The sequence below is a fragment of the Macrobrachium nipponense genome, chromosome 8 (assembly GCF_015104395.2).
Source record: "Macrobrachium nipponense isolate FS-2020 chromosome 8, ASM1510439v2, whole genome shotgun sequence".
NCBI classification, from domain to species: Eukaryota; Metazoa; Arthropoda; class Malacostraca; order Decapoda; family Palaemonidae; genus Macrobrachium; species Macrobrachium nipponense.
Window position 1 is genome coordinate 41,766,005 of NC_087203.1, and position 26,534 is coordinate 41,792,538.

A 26,534-nucleotide genomic window follows, 5' to 3' on the forward strand; every position below is an offset into this window, starting at 1 on the left:
TGTAACTACTAAATGCATATTGCTATGTACCGAGTTTATCAATACATACAAGCAGAGCAGTAAAATTCACTTCATTACTCTGCCATACTCAAGATTCAACTAACCATCATTATTGTAAAATAACATTCAGTTCCCAAAAAAGGAAAATTCTCAAAAAATCAAAGTGAAAAATTTAGAGGTAATCCCAAACAGTTTGTTTTCAAAGATATAAAAATGTTACAAATAAAAGCAATTAAGGAAATAGTAATAATTCACAAGCTAACTGTGCAGTACTTGTAAAATATTCATTAATCTTATCTATGAAAAGGCAATAGTACAAGGAAAATGTCTTATATTACATAAAAAAAAAATTAAGAATTAGACTGTAAGGTAATAGTTGAAGTATAGCTAAAAAAGATATTGTTCTGAATGACTTTCTTCAATAAATTGCTTGTATGTTGGTTGAGTATATTCCCAATGATGAAACAATCTCTTACCCTTAATGCAAATGTTTCTACTCCACAAATTTGACAGACTTTGAGTAATGAAATAAATCAGGAAAGCAATCACTAATAAAATATTTTGTTACTATTTTTAATCAAAATTATAACTAAACAAGCAGGGACTATATACTTACTGCAAACACTAACAGCACACACTTCACGGGTAACAGAGCGTTCATTTGCAACGAAACACCAAGGTTGGTCCTCAGACCTACTTGGATTCCGACAGTAGTTATGTCCACCAATAAGTTCTGGAAAATCAGCTGTTCGTACATACAACTGATTCTCACTCCATGGTTCACAGATACGACCTGATACTGTGCGACTCTCAGTTCCTCGGTAACTCTCACCATTTCCCACATAGCACTTCTCGTCGACTTGAATGGAATAAGATTCAATTACTATATCTTAGTGAAAATAGTGCCATAATGTGAATCTTTCAAAAACTTGCAGGAAAAGTACAAATTTTCTTTACATACTAAGTAGTTTACTAAATGCTTGAGTTAAATTATTTAGCCCTAACAGGTTTAAAACATAAGCTGCAACTTACCTTCAACCAAAGGTTCACTCTGTACTCCTAAACGAATACAAGAGTGATGGTCAGGAGAGGTAATTGGAGAGAGGTCTTCGCAATCAGGAATTGGAAGTTGTCGACCAATGAGCTGGTGTTGTTTGGCAATAACGTACTCCATTCTACAAACATCATTTACCTGTAATATAAATAACCAGCCATAATTTGCTGAACTTTATTTTTGCATATAATTTCATCCTTTACCAGTTACCATGGAAAAGAGGGAGGGAAGAGTAACAACTTTAAAATCCATTTAGAAAAAATGCATCAGAAAATTGTATTTTCTGTAATAACACCAGAAAACAAATTCAATGATACTTCAACAGCATAGCATGTAAAATGTCCTTTGCACTTCAAATTTTACTGGTTTTGACATTATATACAGTATAGATGTTTCACTGGTGTGATCTAAGTAAACAGATGTGAAAATATCCCAACATACTGAATTACCAGATTTGCATGAATGAGATAGTAACTGATGATTTTGAAGCAAGATTGTAAATTACAAATACTTTTTAAGAACAGGACAACCCCCAACGCCCATTTCATTTATGCACATCACGTCCCTACACAGAATGGATTGGTTAAAATCATTTGATAGGTCAAGATTGAATTCATTTACCAAAAGAATGTTTTTGTTGAGGTGATTTAGCTGACAAAGGAAGTGATAATTTTGGTTTGAATCAGACAGATATAATATATATATGTTTTAAAACAAAATTCAGGATACCACTAGTTTACAATCAGCAGCCTTCACTGATAACTTGGTTGTTTACCTTTACTGCATATATTTGGGTTGATTTGCAAATGTCTGAGGTAGACAAGTGTGAGCATCAAATAGAAGTGCTAAGGGACAGAAAAAGATATGTTAAACCTGGAAACCCTCCCACATTATGTTGTTTGCCTTCCTTCAAAGGTTCAGGTACTGTACAAACATATTCAGCTTATAGTAAGAACTTATTTACAACCTAAAATCATGATGACTTACCAGTATTTCACATTCTTCACGACATAGCTGCCGGGGCTCTGGGTTAGGCTTATTTTCATTGCAAAGGGGAAGTGCAGCATAACAGAGAGACTTTATGGCATAATCTTCACATTTTGCAGACAAATCACTGAAAGACAAAGAAACACATTAAGATCTTGTATGCTTATGAATAGAATTACCTGTATCTTGGCAAAGGATATTTTTTACTGAACAACAGAGGAGGTACGTACCAGCATTCATATTGCCCACACATATGTACTCTAACATTCTAAGGTCATTTTGTACACAAAATCTTGGTTCCATGTTATGAAAAACACGTTTCCTACGAATTTGAAAACTTACTAGTTTACATTACTTTTATACATTATAGTACTTCATTCTGAAACATCAGGCCTTCATTTGGGAAAACAGAAATGAGCATCAAGTAGCAGTACTAAGATACTTGTTCACACTTACTTGGAATGGATGATTACAGTGATTGCTGTAGCCAAGCGTTTCTCCATATCAGCCAAATGACGTGGGGAACGAATGTACACAGAGCGATTGCCTATGAAGCCGCTGCAGGTTGCCCCTCTGTAGACCTGGAATATTATACAGCATTACCAAACCTCTTCCAATTTAAGGGTGATTCCATTCTTTCCCGTTCATGACCAAGATAGTTTAGGAAACTCATATCAATCTGACTTAATATAAAAAAAATAAAATATATTTCAGGCTCAAGGCTCTGAAAATATCATCTATACACTTTAATTAAAGACACGAAATTACTTCATGTAAAATACAGCACATTAACCAGTGCATTAACCACTACAACTTAAAAATCAAACATCATTTCAGGGACGCACTCAAAATTTCAACATTAAAATCCAATAATTAATATCTTGGCATACAATTAACAATAATGAGGAGTCAAAATGAATTTGGAAGCCTTAGCAAACTGACAGAACATGTGTGTCCAACAAAGCTTTCCCATATTTTACTGTACTTATTTGCATTCATTTCATAGTAATAAGCTATTTACCTGGCAATAGCCTTCACCCTCCTCTTCTTCAGCTTCGGGTGGTGGAAGTCCCGGAGCCGGGAAGGGCCCAGGAAGACCAGGTATACCTCCTCCATTTGGCACTCCTGACACTCCACCGGGTAAACTGTGAGGAGAGAATAAATAACTGTATAAGATTCAATGATTTAACATTAAAAAAAACTATTTACCACATGGAATGGAAACTGCTGAACATTGGTAATTAAAAATATTGTACAAAAAGGTACTGAAAACATGAAATAATCCTGAAAATGAAAATGACTGGACCATAAAAGAGGGAAACCAACAGTTAGCTTGTGTTTTCATTTCCAGTTAGTAGTAAAATAACTTTTCTAAAAACCTTTAACCTGCTGTGTTAATTTTTTTCAGTCTATATTTACCTGACACAAAAACCTTCCATCTTCCTAAAAGCAGGATTACCACTTCCTCAAGTGTTACATCAAACTGTTTTTTTCAATGTAAAGATGTTGATATAGTGACAAGTTACATATAGTTAGGTCAAGATGTACCTCTTGAAGAGCTATATCACAATTTTGAGTAAAGTTAAAAGGTATCCAGCAAAGGCAAAATTCTTGGTCAGATTAATCGGTGTGTCTTTAGTTAAGTTAGGTAGGATGTATAAAAAACACCCATCGATAACACCTCCCACACTCATCCCATGCCTTCTATCGTAATTTTCTCATTACAAAAATGGAAATGTATAAAATCACACTAAATGGTAAAAGGGCAAATAAATTGCACAATAGGTATGAACGGATGTACACAGCTAAAGCTGAAGTGCACTTGGATGGGATTGCAAAAACTACCTTTGTTCAGCCACATGAACTTATTAAGCGATGCACAAATTAGGTAAGTGTTATAATTTATTGCCTAGGGTACCATAATGGGAATGAAAGATAGTGTGTGAGAGATGAATGGTTTCAAGGTAGTCATTCAATTTGTACTCCATCACGATATTGCATTTTTGTTTTTCAAATAGTTATACTTTGTGAAATTAAAAACAATTTACAATACAGTTCATAAGACTGGCTAGTAATATAGACTAAATTCCATATGTACCGTACTGTACACAGAAAATGCAAAGAACAAAGGTCTGGTAATCTAGTCATTGTTTTTGTTTTCTGGTTATACTTGCACATACACAGCATTAATTACAAGTACATACGTACATCACATACAATACCTTTGGATGTCTCACACTTGATTACAGTAGTTACTTAATCATGGCACAGATTAGGATGTATATTTCATGGATTGCTATGGCAAGTGGGGATCCAGGGTAGGGGGGATGTGGGAAATTCCTCCTAAACCAGGTTGAACGGAGCATATTCAGTAACAAACATTAAAAAAGAGTGTGTTCACTTAACTTAAGTTAGAAGGGAGTAGACGTTGTGATGACTACTACTGGGGGTTAGAGTGGGTTACGCAGACCCAGCTTCTAAATGACTTCCTTTGCATATGAATAACTGTCAATATGTTTTATGATGCAGAAATTATAACCTATGTTTATTTATATACAATGTCATATTAATTATAGAATGTTCTAGTAGTAGCCTGGGCTACTCCTCCTGAAATACTACTCTCAGCTTTAGCCAAATCAATTGGAACACTTCTAGAGAGTGGCACAAAAATTCAATGTGGAGAAAATTAAATACAAAAGTCTGTGATGTGTACACTGTAATCAACAAAGGTAATTACAGGGATACATGCAACCCTAACCAAATCTATAGTGCCAAGTACCACTTGGCTATAGGGGTAAAGGGGGAGTGGGGAGACGATGTTTTAAAGACACAGCAGTACCAACTTGAACATTTTGAAGTGGTAAATAGTAACTGTAATAGTAACAAAAATAACAAAACATATAGTATTCTATGATAAAATACCACTTAAAAATAGTAACAACAATGGTGATATTCTTTACTATTTACAGTCGTGGGCCGCTTTTCGTGGACTCCGGATTCGCGGACTCACATATTCGCAGATTTCTCTATGGACCTTATATACCCATTATTTGAGGGAGATTCGCATATTCGCGATATTTTTCTGTGAGAACTATCCACAAATAACTGAATTTTCATACTAATTTCATGATTAAATGCACTTATTGTGATAAAACTATTAAAAAAACCAGGTCTATGCATTTTTAACGGTGCTCTAAGTATTCGTGGATTCCAGCTATTCACATTGTGGTCTGGTATGCATCCCCCATGAATATGGGGGGTTCCACTGTATACCAATATCTTGGTATGCTAACTAGAGCTATTCTTTAATTTGTCTTGGATTAGTCAATGTAAGGAAAGTTGTTGCAAACATTATGACCGTGAGCAAAACAATTTAGAGAGATAGGAATTATTAACAACTTTCATAATAAAACCAACAAAAATGCACTGGGTTTGGTCACTTTAGCCTAAGCTATATCAGCTCCACATTAACCTAAAACATTTAAACGTCCTCAAAGCTAGAATGAGCTTGACTTTTAAGCCTTAAGAACAGTCTGGGCTAAAACCGTAAAATACCAAACTATCAAAGTTCAAAATATTTCATGACTTGGCTAACCCTAAGTATCCTTATAACCTTACTGGAATAATTTAAAGAAACAGTATTGTAAAGAAAAAATAAGTTAAATAAAAAATAAAGACACTAGCCTACTGCGATCGCTGGCCTATATATAACACTAATCTAATGTCTCACCTAGTCTAGTGTCAAAATTGGCCAGATAAACTTAAGATATAATACAGTTCAGCATTTTCAACCAATACCTATATGCTTGAAGATTTTAAATTAAATGAATAGCTCATATATATCTCATTATTTTGAACTCTGCAACCATTGCTTGGAAAATAACCTCAATAATTACTTACAGTATGTAACCCCTCACCTCATGCAAGTTAGTAACAGCTTCTTGTGATACACGTGACTTATGCCAGGTTAGGAAAGACACAGAACCTTAATTAGGTTGTTAAAAACTCTGATAACTCCACTCAAGAGCCTCCACTTCCCACTGTAAGCTAGTCTCCCCCATTACAGAACACTGACATGGGTATAGTTCTCTATATTATTCATATTTTATGATTTTCTGTGTCATTTTAATTCTCTAAAGCACTTAATTTTGTGTAGTTTACAGCTTCAAAATGCCCAGTAATTTCCGACAAAAATTACTCGCCCATCGAAATCTTTACAATCCCGTCACAAATCATTGATAAAACCACATTTCATTTTCCAAAATTCAAGTACCACGCTAATACTGGTCCATAAACTAAGTTTTTTTTTTCGAAAAATATTCTTGATAACTTTGACAGCTGCAGATGCTACTAAAATAATACACTCATTCGCCTCGGATAAAAGCGGCTAGCTAATACTAACGAAAACCAACTCATCTTCACATAAATCTTTGACCACTACCCTAAGCTGCGGTGGGAACTGGCCAATTACAGGCCACTAAACGATGCTGGAGCTTAAATTTGACTCCAAAACTACCCAGACAAGTTGGATTAAATAAAAACTTACTCATTAATGGTCTCGTTAACTTCGCTAGCTCCAAACGCGGCTCGTAAAATAACTAAAACTAGCAGAGCACTTCGGATCATTTTACGCTGCGACTGACATATATAAGGGTGGGAAACCTGTCCATTGTTTTGACAGTTTGGAATAAAAGAGCATCGTCGGAAGGCGCTCTCGCGCGCCGCGACGACTACCCGAACGCCTTTGCTGAGGTCGGAACCTAACGCGACTGTCATTCCTTGTGTCACTTATTACCGCTTTAAATCGTCTATTGGTCTTAAAACAAAGGCGCGAACCTCCTAAACAATCGTTGCCAACAAGTCAATTAACTCCTGTCTATATTCGTTGAATAAGAAAATTAATAAGAAGAAAATACTCGACATTTGACGGGAAATAAAAACTAAAGTATTTATTCTCAAGTATGGCCAAAGGGAAAACATGGGCGCTTCCGTTTTCTTCTTTCGAGCATTCAGCGTACACTCGCCTATTTACTACACTTAACTGTATCGATTTCCCATTTCGTCAAATATAGAAGAGGGTTCACAATAATGAATGGCGTACATGTTCCTTAGCATGAAATTCAATACCTGAGGATACATTATTTCTCAAGTGTGTGTATATATATATATATTAATTATATAATATATATAGATATATATATATATATATATACACACACACACAAACACACACACACACATATATATACATATATATATATATATATATATATATATATTATATATATATATATATATATATATATTCCAGTTAACCGTGCTTAAGTCACGATATTTTGCGATGAATATTTCATCCTGAAGTAGAAAAAGTGCCACAAATTTCCCCGGAATAAAGCTTCAGCCACTGTTAAAGAATGCTTCGATATTTATGTAAATCGACCAGCAAAACTTCCCATAAAAAAAATTACTTAAAATTAAAGTGAAAAAGTACGTTTCAAAACTACCTTTTCAGCACTGGAAAAAACTCTTCTGAATTAAAGTTACAATGCAAGTATTTCACACACAAGCGCGCGCAAACAAAAAATAAATACTGCACATCAATCCATATTCAGGTGTGGAGTACGGCCAGTAAATTACGGATACAAAATAACATACAGGTTTAACGTGATTGTCGAGCCTCTGGGAACCTTAAAATCTATGGGTCAGGCAACGCACAGAGGTAGAAAATATTGCGAGAAAATGGTTAGCAACCAAACTACGAAGCGTCCACTGAAAGGCCAAACAATAAGACCTTTTATGAGCCTCGTGCAACTACAAAAGGGTATGGATATTAGTATCATGGCCATTTTCATATCTCTTTGAATTATTTTTTTTTTACGAGCGAAATGTGAACACCAAAACACACCGATACTTACGAGAGCTTCAATTTCAAAACGCGCCGTGTACTACCACGAATAAATCCTTGAGGTGCTGAGAAACAGGAGGTTCTTCGTATTTTACGGAAAAGAAAAGACGAAATCAACATTCTTACCGTTAATAAGACCTTATATAAAGACCGTTATTACTGTCAGTAACAAAAGGAGCAAATTCATTCCTGTTCTCTGCTGACGTCTCCTCAATTCAGGTGTATCGGTTTCATCTTCTATTCTCTAATATCTGTTTATTCACCACCTTCTTATATAATTCTCTCTCTCTCTCTCTCTCTCTCTCTCTCTCTCTCTCTCTCTCTCTCTCTCTCTCTCTCTCTCTCTGTAAGGTTGATTTTCCTTTGGATCTTGGGTTTATAGTATGTTAATTTCCGCTGACGATTTAAAGACAGAATGATAAAAAGAAACTAACATAATTCTAAGAACAGCCAAGAGCAGCATTAGAAATCCGGGCAACTTTAACGCCAGAAATCTTGAGTTTCTAAACAACGGGAAAACAATATTGCTTTAGTTCTCTTTACATCACACTGGAATCATTCCAATACCACAACTACATTTAAAAGTCGCTTATCATGACAAAGAGGGCTGATGACCCCTTCCGTTGCAACGATCAGACTTTTTATTCATATCCTAAATTTTAGCTCAACCACGATTTGTAGTAAAAATTGTTGATGAAGACTCCGAAAAACTCTTGAACTAGATTTCCTTATCTTATTCAGCCTGTAAATTCTATATTTCCCTTTTTACTCCCTGCAAATAATTCCAACTACCAGGAACCTGCTCCTGGTGCTATTTCATCCCACTGTGTTATATCATTTGCCCTGATTATTCTTCGTTTTCCTTAGGTTTCTCTTAATTCTCATCTCTTTAGATATACGATGCATTTTACTAAGTAAGTTTTGCAAACCTTATCTTATGGCGTTTTGAAGATTTAGCATCATCAGCATATTTTTAAATCTTGCAGCTTTTCCTTCCATCTCCAACAATTCTTAATTTATTTTTTATTTGAAATCCACGAGTGACATAAAACCGTGTTATCATTCGTCAGTATATTCACGTCTTCTTCACCTTCAGGTATGTCCGTCAAATTATCTTCCCCATGTCGCTTGTCTCTCTTACCGATAACCACGGTGCCGATACCCGTGGTTTCCTTCTTGATATCGAATAATAATAATAATAATAATAATAATAATAATAATAATAATAATAATAATAATAATAATAATAATAATAATAATAATAATAATAATAATGAAGAAAACTCATAATCACACGCGTCAATAAAATAGGAAAGTAAATCCACTGTAGTATGCCTGTTTGATTTTGTTAATTAAAATAGCAAAATCAAACAGGCATACTACTGTGGATTTACTTTCCCAATAATAATAATAATAATAATAATAATAATAATAATAATAATAATAATAATAATAATAATAATAATAATAATAAATAATAATAATAATAATAATGCTTTATTTTTTTTATAAAATGCGCTATAGTGAATTTCATAAACTAAGATAAAACTTAAAATGCAAGTAGGTGTAACAATACCCCAGCCCTTCATTTCTAGCATACTAAATTAGATATAAGTTCCAGATGTTAATCCAGTCTCCAACTGACTGACTGCCTCCGATATGATCTGTACAACTGCAAATCTATTTACACGTTCAGGTTGTAAGAACCTATTGAAATTTTATTTTCAAGAAGCTCTACTGTATTAAACCGAGATACGCTATTAGATTTCTTGATATGCGCTTATATTAATTTCAACTTCAGCATGGCATAAGGGCAAGCTGGTGATCGCTGCCGATACCTGGTCTTAGTTCCTTGCTTGTAGTTCAAGACAAAAGAGTATCTGCTACGTATAAATAAAGGGTAATGTCACGGAGGAAAATGAAAAAAAAAACGATAACTGCCGAGATTTTTCGCGGTCTTAACGGCCCTTTACTCTATATATAAACATACACACGGTCTAGGTGTAATATACCTAGACCGCGCATATACATACATTTACAAACGCTCCGACAACCAATACCCCTCCAGAACTAAATCCTATATATTATATATTATACTATATATATATATATATATATATAATATATATATATATATATATATCCAGATATACACACACACCATATATATACACCACACACACACACACACACACACATATATAATAATATATTATATATTATATATCATATATATTATGTATTGTATGTATATAATATCATCAAGGAATTAAAAGTGTTCCCGTACCATTAAAACGTTTCAGTAAGCAGCCACTAAACACTGACTCATAGAATAGTTGCGTTCTTCACTTAAAAATTGATAACCAAGTTAATGAAAGCATAAATAACCTTGTAATGTATGACGCAAATTACATACAAAGTTCGACCGACACGCAAGGAGGCGGTAGTGGTCAGGAAGCCTTTAATAGCCACTGCCGGGTTAAAACTGAAGTCGTACCTTTAATCATTGCTATTAGAGTGGATGTTTAAGAGAGATTGACAGACAGGAATTTTATCTGGCGTCACAACTATTCATTTCACTGTCTAGTGTTATATATATATATATATATATATATATATATATTAGAGGGAGAGAGAGAGAGATAGAGCGAGAGAGAGAGAGAGAGAGAGAGAGAGAGAAATGATCTAAACACAAAAAAAAACTAGTGTCTTAATGTTTTAAAAAATAAATGAATAAATCAAATAAAACGTCTCCAGAGAAACAAACATATTGTGTTCTGTACTATGAACTATGAAATTACGAATTAGTTTCCCTGCACCAATACATCACTGAGAGCAGAATATTGATAAAGCCAAAGTTGTGGAAAAAAACTTTACCGCCCCAAAACTATAATTCATAAAGCAAACTTTCAAGAACGGTGGAACTGGAGAGTAACCCCGCCATCAGCTATGCATTATTCATCTGGCAAAAGCTCCGGGAACAAAATACAAACGATTTTGTTACTAAAACCAATCAACTGAGTTGAACCGCGAAATCTAAAATTCAATTCAGCGCATTCCTATTTGACTGTGCAAAGAAGAGGATCGCATCAATAATTACACGTGAGTTTACTTAAATATTTAATGAATACTAGGTACGCGTTACCCTTTTTTAACTGGTTATCTTTGTAAATTGTTATTTTGCAGGTAAAACTTACGCAAATAGTTAATAATCACAAGGTACTATTGTAGATTCACATCAAACGTGCATTTGACGTCTAGGCCAGTCCCTTACGACCTTCTGATTGGCTGTTGATAAGCCAATCACAAAGCTGGAAACGCTCAAGTCTCTCTCGAGAGTTCACATAAACTGATGTATGTTCCACCTCACCTGAGGGATACTTTTGAAAGACGTATCCCTCAGGAGAGGTGGAACATGTGAACTCTCGAGAGAGACATTGTTTCCAGCCCTGTGATTGGCTTATCAACAGCCAATCAGGGGCGTCGTAAGGGACTGGCCTAGACGTCAAATACACGGCTGATGTGAATCTACTATAGTTACCTTTGTTACTAGTTATCTTTGCAAATTGTCAATTTGGAATTAACGTTCGCCGGAAATACCTAAAGACGCGAAAATAAAAAGCCCCTAAAACCAGCATAGGTGTTTTGTTTTATAAGTGTCGGTAATAATAAGAAGTAACTCGATGTTTTATTCATACAGCAATGAGCAGCTGTCCTTTCGCGCCCACATGCATAAACGCGCACATAAATTATCCTTCACAAGACTGAATAAATTGGCAAGTAATTCTAGCTTCCGGCTTTTGCGAAGAGGCATTACCGCCGTAATGATGCCATTACGCTGGATAAACCTACAAACGCAAAAATTTTCTTCTTGTTGATGGAACTCTTGTCTTGAGAAAATGCAACGGAAATGAGTTGAAATTGGGATATATAATCTAGGCCCAGCGCTGGGATCTATGAGGTCACTGAGCGCTGAAAATATTGAGAGGAAGACCTTCCCCAACAGTTGCTAGGAGAGGGTGGAAAGTAAGATGAAAGTAAGTGAATATGAATGGAGGTACAGTAAAATGAATGGAAGGGGGATTGCAGCTAGGGGCCGAAGGGACGCTGATAAGAAAATTAATGCCTACAGTGCACCGCGTGCGATGCACTAATGGCTCTACCACCCTTGAAAGAAGGGACACTTCCGCGAGACAGAATTTTTTTGTGTCGAGAAAAAGGGCGAATGACAACAACAGTCATTCATTGTTCTTACAACAAACATCCCCCGTAGGGAGGGTAGTGCCGTTTAGCGGATCTCATGCGGTGCACTGTGGGCATTACTTAAGGTTCTTTGCTGCGTCCCTTCGGCCCCTAGCTGCAACCACTTCCGTTCCTTTCACTGTACCCCTTTTCAATATTCTCTTTCTTCTACCTTCCTTTCCATCCTCTCCTAACACTTGATTCATAGTGCAACTGCTTCGAGGTCTTCCTCCTGTTACACCTTTCAAACCTTTTACTGTCAATTTCCATTAGAGCGCTGAATGACCTCATAGGCCCCAGTGCTTGGCATTTGTCCTAAATTCCATATTCAACTCAACTCAACTACAACAAACATTCTTAAGGAAACATTAATTTATGGTTACTCTGAGAGAGACTTGTCAAAAACACTCAATTTTTGATAGCTTAGTTTTCCTCCCAATAGCTCCAGAATAGCATTGCTATTATACGTGGGAATAGCAGATGTTAGTTTCATCTATGAACTTTATAAAGGAAAAAAAAAAAGTAATTTTCTTTCTCCCGTGAAAAAGAACTGAGAGCGATTCTTATGGCGAAAGCAAAAACATTTACCTTCGTAAAAGACAGAAAATGAAAATGTTTCGTTTTAAGCGAGAAACAAAGAAATAGGTGCATTTTTCTCCCCCGCTCTGTCGTATAATAATCTTTTACCAGAAACAAAAATACTTCGAGGCGAGAACGAATGTTCTTTTGTCAGTGTAAATGACAAAAGAACTTTGTAGGCCGCAAGCAACCAATCTTGGCCGGAGACATGTCATAAAATTCATCAAAAACATATAATAACAATATACGACATCACTCATGTTTAATTACGGCTTAGCCATTATCATTCTCCGCTTAGATAAATGATCCTCGGAATTTTTCCCTCATAATTCATCACAGTTGAGAACTATTATCATTAGGTCAAATTCTCGACAAATTCTATGCCACATAAGGGAATGCTTTCTTCTACAGACAAGTTGCATAGCAACGAGGGAGGGGGGGGGGGGGGTAAAGTTCACAAAATGTAACTATGGAGATAGTTACATTTTCCATGAAATAAGAAAGAATGAGATGCATACTGTATACGTATGTAACTGGAACATTTAACAACTAATTTTACATAAGAGAATATAATAGAGAACTTAGGCCAATGGCCCAGCACTAAGACCTGAGGTCATTCAACGCTGAAAAGGAAATTGACAGTGAAGAAGTTCGGAAGGTGTAACAGGAGGAAAATCTCAAAGCAGTTTCCCTATGAATCAATTGTTAGGAGAGGACGGAGAGTAAGATAGAGGAGAGTGAATGTAACGACGTACAGATATAGGAATGAAAGAACTTGTGCATAGGATGCAGAGAAACAGCACTTGGATGTGAAGCATTGTAAGAAACAGCGGAACACTGGAGCCGTTCGCCCCCTTTTCCAGTCATTCTAATAAAACGTATAGCGTACTGATTCAAGCAGTTTAATAATTCTAGCTCCTTAATTGGGGTGAGTCTATTTCATTAAGTTTTTAACCCTTGTCTAATCAAAAGGTGCAGTAGCTCATTTTAACCCGTTAATGACAGCAATTATAGTGTGTGAGGATCTGGACCAGATAGATTATCATTGTTGAGCAAAAGAAAAAATTAACAGAAGTCATATATATATATATATATATATATATATATATATATATATATATATATATATATATATATATATATACTAATACACACATTTCATCCAACTGATCTGCTTTAACAGGAGGTGGAAACCCCAACTCCCTCACCCGACCCCCCCCGCCCCCCCCACCCCCCCCAGAATAAAATCGGACAGAAAACAAAATAAACAAAGCCATTGTTTACTACAGAGACAAACAAGCCAGGCACATCCTCATTTTGGACGACAAGATTGATGTGAAAACTCCCTCCCCCTCCCCCTTCATCGCCACATTCCCAGAGAGACTGTAAGAAAATGCAACAGAATTGGAAATATGAGAGAGAGAGAGAGAGAGAGAGAGAGAGAGAGAGAGAGAGAGAGAGAGAGAGAGAGCAAAGCAATCGGCGAGAATATTTTTTCCCCTCTGCCATTGAACGGGTTTCTGGTTCTTTCCAGTGATATTTCCCCCCCCCCCCCCCCCCCCCCCCACCCCCCCCTTTGCGCCCACGGTTGGCAATATCGTAAATTCCTCTTTATTGGAGATATGGGAAATTCTATATACAAACTGATTGCAATGTAGGTCCTATTGCAAAATCTCCACCGGGTGCAAAAAGGCAGCAGACTATACAACCCACGTGTGCCAATTCGAAAGCATCGCTGCTGTTCGAAAAAGATCTGGCCTTCAGTCAAAACTCAAAGAGAGAGAGAGAGAGAGAGAGAGAGAGAGAGAGAGAGAGAGAGAGAGAGAGAGAGAGAGAGCGCGCATAGCAGCAGCAGGAGCGGCAGTGATTCAATTCTATTTACAATTAAACATGGTATACGTAGGTATTGCTCTGGGGCAAATAAAATGGACTCATGCGCTGAAATATCAACTTAATGGGTGAAATAAATGATTGAGTAACTACTGCCTGGCGTCACGCGTCATGATTATTTACAGAGACGCCCATAAAACCGAGTAATCAATAAGTAAAGACGTCATAACAAGGATTTTGCCAACCCTTTCACAACTCTAAGGAGATCCCCACCTCTCTCTCTCTCTCTCTCTCTCTCTCTCTCTCTCTCTCTCATAAAACATAGTAATCAATAAATAAGAAGTTAATAACACGGATTTTGCGCACACTGTCCACAATTGTACAAGGATCTCTCTCTCTCTCTCTCTCTCTCTCTCTCTCTCTCTCTCTCTCTCTAAACAGCTATGAGACCAAGGAATACATACGTACGTATTTTGTATACAAATTAACAAAGGCACTTGCGATGTAAAAGCAGAGCTTGAGCCAGCAAGCTCTTCACAATGGTTGTTGGGAGCGTAACATGTTGTTGTCAGTCCATTTGGGAATCAAACATACAACCACACTATTTACAAAGTGAGCTCTCCGTGAAATCGCCATCAATAACACATCGCGACGGCAAAGTTAATCAATGCTCAATCAACAGAACCCGATATTCTAATCAGAAAACTGAACATAACACGTCCCCTTGAACCGAAGCTCGCCAATCGATAGCTAGCATTAGAGAGAGAGAAAAAAAGAGGGCATTAATTAAACTGAAGACAATAATACCATTTAACTGAATCCTTTCAGCGAGAGGCTGCTTTCGACCTGCCGTGGGAAAACAATGCTTTTGACTCTTGTGTTGGGCCAGGGATCAGTGAAAGCCTCGGAAAAAAATAATAAATAAATATATAAATAAAAAGGTTATCCCTATCTTCACAGCGAGAACAGTGGAGCTCTCTCTCTCCCTTTTATTCAGATATTCAGACAATGGCGAGAAGCTCGCTCTCTCTCTCTCCTTGAAAAAAAAAATAGAAAAAGGCTGTCCCTACCTTCACACCGAGAACAGTGGAGCTAGCTCTCTTTTATTTCAACAATGGTGAGAAGCTCTCTCTCTCTCTCTCTCTCTCTCTCTCTCTCTCTCTCTCTCTCTCTCTCTCTCTCTCGATGTATTTTCCCCTTTATTAGACGTGTCTTCTTTCAACTCACTCTACTTTGCTTAATTAAACAGTTTATAAGCATCAACCCTTCAGCTCTATCAGTCTTTACCTCTGAACGAATATAAACGAAAGAGAAATAAATCGTATTTAATGATGAAATGAACGTAAAGGTAATTGACCATTCACGTCGTGGCCCTCCGAGAGAACTTTTAAAATGTGGCCCAAACCATCAAAGGGCCCCAAATCCACGTGAATTATTTAACCACAAAATGATAACCGACTGTACTAGAAGAGAAATGTTGGACGACAACAAAGTAGAGAAATATCAATAATAATGAACAACTAAGTACTAGTAATTAAGGCACCAATAATAATGACAATAATAAAAAAAACCTTAGTAATAGTGATAAAAACAGCAATAATAATAATATGATACTAATAATAATAATAAAGCAGGTTGTCTCCCCAAAGCCCGACAAAGGCTAATAAAAATGAACGAGAAAAAAATAACAGATTGGGTTGGTGACGTTACCGTGTGAGTGGGGAGTTTTTATTTTTTTCTTTATATATAGCTTTTCTGGTCGATTTTCCCTCCACCTACTCGTGCAAGACAAATATGGGGTGTGGGTAGTTCGGCGGTAAAAGCGAGAGAGAGAGAGAGAGAGAGAGAGAGAGAGAGAGAGAGAGAGAGAGGAGGTGGTATTGTTGCCTGCTGAAGAATTCATATACATAAAAGATTGAAAGACAATAATGGAACTTGAAAGCTTCAATTAAGAAAAGTTTTATCGCTATTATATATATATATATATATATATATATATATATATATATATATATATATATATATATGGTATAGCGGGTTCGTTTCCCGCTACCGGATATCATCATCATGATCTCTTCAAATTTCTTTGAAGTTGGAGCTCAACGTTTTGTAGTGACAAGCGTATCCAAAAAAAAAGAGCAGAGAATTTGAGAAGTTAAGAAGGCATTGTGGCTATTACAATTTCATATATATATATATATATATATATATATATATATATATATATATATATATATATATATATATATACATACACACACATACATATACACACACATGTGTGTGTGTGTGTGTGTGCAGAAATAGATATGATAAAACGAAAACATTGGCCAGAAATAATAAAAATGGAGAAATAAATTGCAAAGCAGCGTGTACGCAAGACAGCAGAAATCAGAGAGAGACAGACACAGAGAGAGAGAGAGAGAGAGAGAGAGAGAGAGAGAGAGAGAGACAATTTGGATGATTAAACTTTCATCGCCGTGCTGTGTTAGAACTGGCGCAGGATCAGCGGAATCCCGAAATACCCACAACAAACCCGCAAACGTAGAAATAATTCAAGACCGTCCAAACGGAACTCAGCCGACGCCTTTCCCGGCTTTACTTGAAAGCCGACATGAAGATTATCCTTCGAAAAAAGGAAGAATATTCATTCAAGAAATCAATCACTCCTCTAAAGCTGTTAGCAAGTAACTTGGAGAAGAAAAATCCTTCGAGAAAGATAATATATTCAGTCAACAAATCACTCCTACAAAGGTGTCAGTAAGTATTTTGGATAAATACGAAGAGGGGTAAATAAATTATTTCGAATAAGGTAAGAATTATTTTGAGGAAGAAAAAAAACGGAAATTTTTTTTAACTAGACAATAATGATGATTTTGAAGAGAAGAGAAGATAACAAGGGGATGTTTTTAACTCAACAATAACAACGTTTCAAAGTGAAGATAAATATAACAACGGGAAATGTTTTTAACTAGACAATAATATAGTTTTTTAATTGGAGAGAAAAAACGGAAAGGTTTTTAACTAGACAATAAGAACGGTTTGTGAGTGAAGAGAATAAAACGAGGGAAATGCTTTTAACTAGACAATAGTAACCGTTTTAAAAGTGAAGAGAGAGAAAAAAAAACAAGGGAAATACTTTTAACTAGACAATAATAACAGTTTTATGTGAAGATATAAAAACAAAGGGAAACGTTTTTAACTAGACAATAAGAACGGTTTTTAAGTGAAGACAAAAAGGGGAATATTTTATTAACTAGACAATAATAACGGTTTTTTTTCACTGAAAAAAAGGAAATTTGTTTGGCTAGACAGTAAGTTTTAATAGTGAAAAGAAAAAAACCAATGGAAAATTTTTTTGACTTGACAATAATAACGGTTTTTATGTGAAGAAAAAAAGAAGGGGAAACGTTTTTTAACTAGACAATAATAACGGGTTTTAATTGGAAAAAAAAAGAAATGTTTTTAACTAGATAATAAGAACGGTTTTAAAAGTGAAGTGGAGAAAAAAAAAGGGAAAATGGTTTTAACTAGACAATAATAACGGTTTTTAAGTAAAAAAGAAAACAGTGGAAATGCTTTTACCTGGACAATAACAAGGTTTTTTTAAGGGAAATTGACGGGACAAAGGAAAGGCTCCCTCCCTCCCTCCCTTCTCTGAAAAGCAGTTAAAAGAAAGAACGTAAGTTTTCGCTGACGCTCTTTTCACACCATTTTTATTCGATGGAAGGAAACAGGGAAAAGGTGTTTCTTCCTTTTGTAGGTGATGAACCACATCCTCTCTCTCTCTCTCTCTCTCTCTCTCTCTCTCTCTCTCTCTCTCTCTCTCTCTCTCTCTCTCTCTCTCTATTCCTTCTGTCCTTCTGTAGGCGAGGAAACACGTCTTTCTCTCATTTCTTTCTGTAGGCGAGGAAACACCTCTCTCTCTCTCTCTCTCTCTCTCTCTCTCTCATCTCTCTCTCTCTCTCTCTCTTTTCTGTAGAAGAGAAACGCCCCCCCACCCTCTCTCTCTCTCTCTCTCTCTCTCTCATCTCTCACATATAAGAATAAGCTTTCAATGCTACTTAAAAAGAGCGTTGAAACTGACCTCCATCCAATTCTAATGAAACACCAAAAGAGTCATAAAAAAACCTATACCCCATCCAAGGACATTTCTCATAAGTGTTAAAAAAATAGAAACAACTTCCTACGTTGTATTCTGTAGAACCCATTACGGATTAGAATAATCCTCAGGGTAATCCCTTAATATTTCGATATAAAAAAAATTTGATTCGTGGTACCCGTACCCTCATTATGCACGCTCTGGCGATTAATAAATAGGTCTAGCGCATACGGTGAGTAAACTTGGATTTTTTTTCCAGGGAGTTATGAATTTTCAATGTAATGGTGATAATAATGGGTGACACACACACGCATATACATACATACATACATATCATACATATAATATAATATAAAGTATATACATATACGCGTATGTGTGTTTTCCATTTCCTCATACATATATCATAATATAATATAATATAATATAAAGTATATACATATACGCGTATGTGTGTTCATTCCATTACATATATACCGGTGTACAAGTCAATTCCTGGTTTTATATATATATATGCAAAGTATAAACAAAAACCCCTCCTCCCTGTCAAGTAACTATCAACTCGTCCGCAGTACAGCTTAATGAGACTAAGTTCTAACTGGGTAGCAATCTCAATTACGAGGTGACAGGTAATGTTCTTTAAGGTCCTCAATAATATACCGATGGTATCAGTAATAACATTAAAACTATATAAAAGCTTTCGAACCCTACTACCCTGGGTTCACCCAGGTTCGAAAGCTTTTATATAGTTTTATAAAATTTTACTACTGCTACCATCAGTATATTATTGTTCTACTACTGCTACCAACCATCTGTATATTATTGTTGTGCTACTGCTACCATCAGTATATTATTGTGTTTTACTACTGCTACCATCAGTATATTATTGTTTTGCTACTGCTACCATCAGTATATTATCGTGGACCTTAAAGAACACAAGTTATAATAATATATAAAATTCCCCAAGCAACACAATCGTTTCAGGAGGTTTCAGGAGGCAACTAAAAGCGATTGCAAAATTTGAAATTCCATTAGCTTCCACGAAGGGAACCTCCACCTCTCTCTTTCTGAGGAAAAAAAAATATTCAGTAAAGCTAACAGAGCCTTTTCATTTTTTTTTTACCCCTTCTTCAGCCACTGATACAAGAAAAAGGCATTATCCAACCCCATTCATCTTCCTCTTCGGATTAGCTCAATATTTATACCGCGCAGATTCTCAAATTAATGCTTTATTTATTTATATTTTGTTTCTAATTGCTACTGTTTGCCTTCCATGAGTTCACAAATCTACTCGTGAAAAATATGACTGACATAGGTCAATGTCACTTCTACATATTCTTGATCTTTCCATTAAAATATGACTGACAGAGGTCAGTGTCACGTCTACATATCCTTGATCTTCCCATTAAAATATGACTACCAGAGGTCAATGTCACGTATACATATCCTTGATCTTCCCATTAAAATATGACTGACATAGGTCAATGTCACGTCTATTCTTGATCTTCCTATGATATATATCAGGCCATTTACTCAGGCATCTATAAATGTCCCAAATGATTGGAAATCAATCAGCACAGTGCAATTGATGACAGACCGATACAAATCTTTCGGTTACCAAACTAATGGGAAAGAAAATTTTTTACAGGAAATGTATTACGAATATATACACAATAATTTCCGTTACTGTGATCTCCCAACATTTCTTTTTATTAATTAAACTCGAAAAAAATGATAAAAGACAATTTCGATCGTTACTTTGTTTTTTCTTCGGACCTTTGTCACCTTTCATAATTCCTCCTTTGTTCAAAAGGCTCATGCGAAAAATGAGTTAAGGGGACAAGTTGATTGACGGGAAAATAATGTCAATTGCCATTTGCGTTGCATGATCTCTTGCGAAGAAAATTGCCTCCGATAAGCACATACTAATTAATGGTCTCGGCTACTGGATGCCCATCATTAGGAGTTTTTTCTTTTTTGGCATAATTAACAGCTACTTAATACGGTCACGAAAACGTTAGTTGTGCCCAGTATTACCAAGTCGACCAATTCCCAGGAATTCATTCCTGATTCTCAAAGTACTGGAGTTTCCTAAAATGAAGACAAATCATGACAGTATTAAACAAATGCTTGGGTTATTCATTTCTTTTTTTGACCAAACATAAGGTTATTGTATTTAAATGTCCCAGAGGTTCCTTATTTCAAATTCCAGAATTCCAGATTCAGAATGTAAAGGCAGAGAATTACCGAGAGAATATATATATATATATATATATATATATATATATATATATATATATATATATATATATATATAATATATATATATATATAATATATATAGATATATATATATATATATATATCTATATAATATATATAAATATTATTAATATATATATTATATAAGACAGAAAACGTTGGCGAAAGCAGGCCACAGCATATGGAAGGACAGGGTGACAAGGAGATAGCCGGTCATCAGGTGATAGTACATTTATTGCCGACGCGTTTCGTAACACATAGTTACATCATCAAGGCTAAAAGAGAAACAACACAAATTAAAAATACATGAAACATAACTTTGACTTTAAGAGTCTCAATAAATATATACAAAAAACATACATAAAATGAAGCAATTTAAAAAGCACTGCTAGACTAAAAAGTTGAAGACTGAGTGATTCGGAGAGAAGGGAGAAGCAGCGAAGAAAGCCGGTTCAACCCAGATACAACTGTACAAGAGGAAGTGTGTGAGTTCAACTTGGGCACTAACTGCTTAATAAACAATGACTCTAATATAAGCAGTTCGTGTAAACGGCTTGTTTGGCCCAAGACAGCGAAATCAGTATAATTGATGGTGGTTTTACAAATTTTTGCATGATTTCTGATATTTGAAAATTCTGGATTGGACACTCTGCAGCCAGTACGATGACTTACACCATTATGTGAATCAGCTCTGACTTTTAGCAATCGTTTAGTCGAAACCCACGTAAGTCCCCAAATCACATCTGGGGCAAGTATATTTATATACGACTGACGATTGCAATATTGGGCAGAGTCTGTCTTTAAATTTGAAAAGTGATCGATGACACCTTTGTTCTTTTCAAATCAGCTTTCCATGCTGACCAATTTCTCTCATACATCAATGAATTGCATCCTAATATCAAGTTTACATTAGAGAGAGAGGAAAATGATCGATTACCATTTTTGGATGTTATAGTGTTTCGCAGTGGTGATAGTTTTTTAAACACTTCCGTTTTTAGAAAAAAAGACGTTCTCCGGTCTGGGTTCAAACTTTTATAGTGCTTGTTTTTATAATTTTAAACTTAATTCAATTTTTACCTTGCTCCATCGAGCTTACACTCTAACCTCTTCCTGGGATTTGTATCATAAAGAAATATTGTTCCTGTTTAAATATTTTTCCGATAACTGGTTTCCCTCACATGTTTTCTTCAAACATTGCAAGAATTTTCTAAATAAGAAATTATCGGACTCCCCTTCCATAAGCACTGTTCCACGAAAGAAACTATATGCCAGTATTCCATACATCCAAGACGACAAATTTAGAAGGAATCTTAAGTCTGCAATTGAAAAACACTTTAATATGTTGCAAGTTATATTAATTCCAAAAAATCCCCTTACAATAAGATCACTTTTCAAATTTAAAGACAGACTCTGCCCAATATTGCAATCGTCAGTCGTATATAAATATACTTGCCCCAGATGTGATTTGGGGACTTACGTGGGTTCGACTAAACGATTGCTAAAAGTCAGAGCTGATTCACATAATGGTGTAAGTCATCGTACTGGCTGCAGAGTGTCCAATCCAGAATTTTCAAATATCAGAAATCATGCAAAAATTTGTAAAACCACCATCAATTATACTGATTTCGCTGTCTTGGGCCAAACAAGCCGTTTACACGAACTGCTTATATTAGAGTCGTTGTTTATTAAGCAGTTAGTGCCCAAGTTGAACTCACACACTTCCTCTGTACAGTTGTATCTGGGTTGGGTTGAACCGGCTTTCTTCGCTGCTTCTCCCTTCTCTCCGAATCACTCAGTCTTCAACTTTTTAGTCTAGCAGGTGCTTTTTAAATTGCTTTCATTTTATGTATGTTTTTTGTATATTTATTGAGACTCTTAAAGTCAAAGTTATGTTTCATGTATTTTTAATTTGTGTTGTTTCTCTTTTAGCCTTGATGATGTAACTATGTGTTACGAAACGCGTCGGCAATAAATGTACTATCACCTGATGACCGGCTATCTCCTTGTCACCCTGTCCTTCCATATATATATCTATATCTATATATATATATATATATATATATATATATATATATATATATATATAGTATATATATATATATATATATATATATATATATATATATATATATATACATATATATATATGGTATCATTATATATATTATATAATATATATGTATATATAGTATATATATATATATATATGTTATATATTATATTATATATATATATAGATATATATATGTAGAATATATAATATATGTAAATATCTAATAATGTTTATATATATGTATATCTATATATATGTATATATTATATATAATATAATATATCTGTATATATATATATAGTACTATATATATATATATATATATAATGTCTATATATATAATATAATATATTATATATATATAATTATATATATGTATATATATATATATATATATATATATGTATTATATATATATGTATATATAGAATGTAATATTAGTATATATATATATAATGTATATATATATATATATATATATATATGTATATATTATAATATGTATATTGATATCTATATATTATTATTAATGTATATATTATATGTATATATAGTATATATATAATATATATAATATATATGTATATATATAATTTATATCTATATATCTGTTATATATATATATGTATATATATTATATGTATCTATATATATGTCTATATATACTATATATATGTATCTATATATATGTATATATATATAAATATTATATATATATATATATGTATATTATATCATATATATATATCTATATATATGTAATATAAGTATAGTATATATATATTATAATATTTATATGATATATATATAGTATTATATGATATATGTATATATATATATATATATATATATATGTATATCTATATATATATATATATATAGTATATATATTTATATATATATATATGTATATATATATATATATATATATATGTAGATATATAGATTATCTAACTATATATGTATATATATATATATATCTATATATATATATATGTATATATATGATATAGGATATATCTATATAAATTGTAAATAACCAGCATCCATGTTCTCCATTCAACTTCCTTGCAGCCTGACCCTACTAAGTGCCAGAGACTTACCCAGAGGAGAAAGAGAAGGAGGGGGAATCCGTATAAGAATCCTGAGGCCTACGGCGGTAAGGCGTCCGGTCCGATGAAGGACCTTCCATGAGTATGGAGTCCAGCCGCCGTCGGGACACACCCACGTTGCCATCGTCGTCTTCCTCGGCCATGACCGCCTCCTCCTGCATGTCGGCGAGGTCGTCGGAGGGCAGCTCGGACATCGGAGGGAACTCGGGAGGGAACTCGGTGCTACGGAAGTCGTCCTCGTCGCCGTCCATCCTCTCGAACGTCTTGAGCTTGGCCCGGTTCTTCCACTTCATCTTGTTCTTGGTCTTCTTCTTCCTCTTCTTCGACCAGCGCTTCTCCTTGTCGTTGGAGGCCGCCATTCCTTCGAGCACGACCGCCGCCAACAGGACGACCACCACGACTCGTTTCCAGTCCATGGTCGTGATGGGGATGGTGGTGGTGGTGGTAGAGGGTTATATTATAATGAACGAGGGAGTATGTCCACTTCCTTACGCTTTCTGTCTCTCTCGCTCTCTTGTCTCTCTGCCTGTCTATCTGTCTCTCTCACTCTCTTTCTGTTCCTCTTTATCACCAATGACATTCAATCCACCCCATTATCGTCCACTTCCCGTCTGCATCCTTCACCACGTCAACCGGACAGCCGTGTCCTCGTCGCTCCTTCCCGGCGTAGTGGTGGTGACACCAGGTAAAGCGGGGAGGAGGGAGGGAGGGGAGAGGGAGGGGCGTACAAAAAGTGCCGGTATAATTCAATCAATCAAAACAACCACCCCATTAATTTCAGTGGTCCAGAGTTCGGAATACCCTCCTGCTACACTACATGGTTGCAGGGGAAATTTTCCCCCCTTTTTTTTACTTTTTCTTTCCTTTTTTTTTACAAAGACGAAGACGCCTTAATGCCGGTATTTGATAATGAAGTTTATTATTTGAATAATGAAGTTTATTTTCCCCCTTCAAACCTCCTCCGGCGAATCTTATCGATAGAGTCGCTGCTGATTGTCTGGATCACAATTTTAATGAAAGGCAATTAATTACAAATGCAGCGATCTGAATGAACAAGGAAGGATTGAGGGTGGGGGAGGAAGGGGTGGGAGAGAAAGGTGAGCGGGGGGGGTGGGGGGGAGGGGGAGGTTGAGAGTTAGGTACCAATACCACACCACGGCAACCACCTTTTCCCCTCCACTTGGGTCTTAATCCTTTAAAGGGGCGTTGGTATTACGCAGGAGGTAAGAGGACAGGAACCTTCGTTGCAGCGAGGGACGTCATATCAAACGAAACTGCTGGTAGGCGTCGACACTAACTACCTATAACTACAAGAGCGAAAGGACACACACACACACACACACTCTCACATTTCCTTCGGTTTCAGCAAATCCCGGCGTAGACGGAATTCTAATTTACGTGGGCGAAGAAGGCAACTGATAGCTGCCGTGGCTGGTGCTCCATGTTGCGAAGGAGAACGAATGCAACAAGTGTGTAGCTAGCTGTGCCTGCATGCAATTCATAACTCGAAAGGTGGGAATGACGGCGTTCCCTTCCAGCTGCTGCTGGAAGAGAAAACGAACTTGGTTGGATGATGTGTGTGTGTGATTCACTCGTCACCCTCCCGCTGCACTTTGGCGTAGCTAAAACTCGTCGATTCCTTTTTTTTTTTTTTTTTTTATTGCTCCGGTTTTGCTGTGCGTATTCTCGGTCGACGACTTCCGAGAGAACCTCGCTGCTGCTGCTGCTGCTGAAGTACCGAGACACCCTTACTGGGCGTTCACAATTCGCGTATAGATTCACTGACACAATCACAATGTTTTCGGTTACTCACGAACTGCGGCGCTGAACAATTTATTTTGGGGGTGGCAGTCGCCTCTTTCAAGAACACCGCCAGCATGATGCAAACAAATATATATAGACACAAACGCACAAACACACACAGACACAAACCCACCCTCACACCCACGCCACACCAAACGCATTCAACCAGGTGCAACAAACATCAATACTGTTGCTACTCCTCGAAGCCTGGTGGGTCTGCCCGTTCACTTCGCACATGGGCGTCGCAGGACGAATCTCCATAAAGGGACGGGCGCTCCATAAAGGCGCTTGTGTGTGTGTGTCTCTCCTGCTCTCGGCGGTGTCCCTCGCTCTGCTGAGGTGGGTGCGGGCGGAGGAGGAGGAGGAGGACGGATCCCGGCAGGAGGAGGAGTCGGTTTGTGTGTGACGTCCTGCCGAACAGGGAGAGAGCACATATATAGAGACGCGCAGACACTGGCAGAGGAGCTGCCCCTGCTGCTGCTGCTGTACGCCTTCTACTGCTGTGCCGTTGCTGCTGTGCCGCCGTTGCTGCTGCCAGATCCAGTGATCCAGATAGACTGAATCAGCAGCTAGCAGCCACCTCGATGGCAAGGCTGGTCGTCGTT

General features: G+C 36.1%; 1 protein-coding gene across 3 annotated transcripts in view; it reads right to left on the minus strand.

Moving 5' to 3' along the window:
- The window catches only part of LOC135222716 (inactive tyrosine-protein kinase transmembrane receptor ROR1-like), a 36,386-nt gene extending 11,551 nt beyond the window's left edge, over positions 1-24,835 (minus strand). The window contains exons 1-6 of one of the 3 annotated variants that reach the window (XM_064260920.1): positions 24,118-24,835; positions 3,063-3,186; positions 2,498-2,622; positions 2,042-2,168; positions 1,033-1,192; positions 617-859 (exon numbers count right to left, since the gene is read on the minus strand). In XM_064260920.1, coding sequence (XP_064116990.1) covers positions 617-859; positions 1,033-1,192; positions 2,042-2,168; positions 2,498-2,622; positions 3,063-3,186; positions 24,118-24,542 — 1,204 coding nt within the window. In that variant the 5' untranslated portion in view covers positions 24,543-24,835. Of the gene's footprint in view, positions 1-616; positions 860-1,032; positions 1,193-2,041; positions 2,169-2,497; positions 2,623-3,062; positions 3,187-5,958; positions 5,979-6,587; positions 6,734-24,117 lie in introns of those variants that run through there. The other 2 variants (XM_064260921.1, XM_064260923.1) reach the window with 2 other exon arrangements.
- Positions 24,836-26,534: the final 1,699 nt, after the last annotated feature.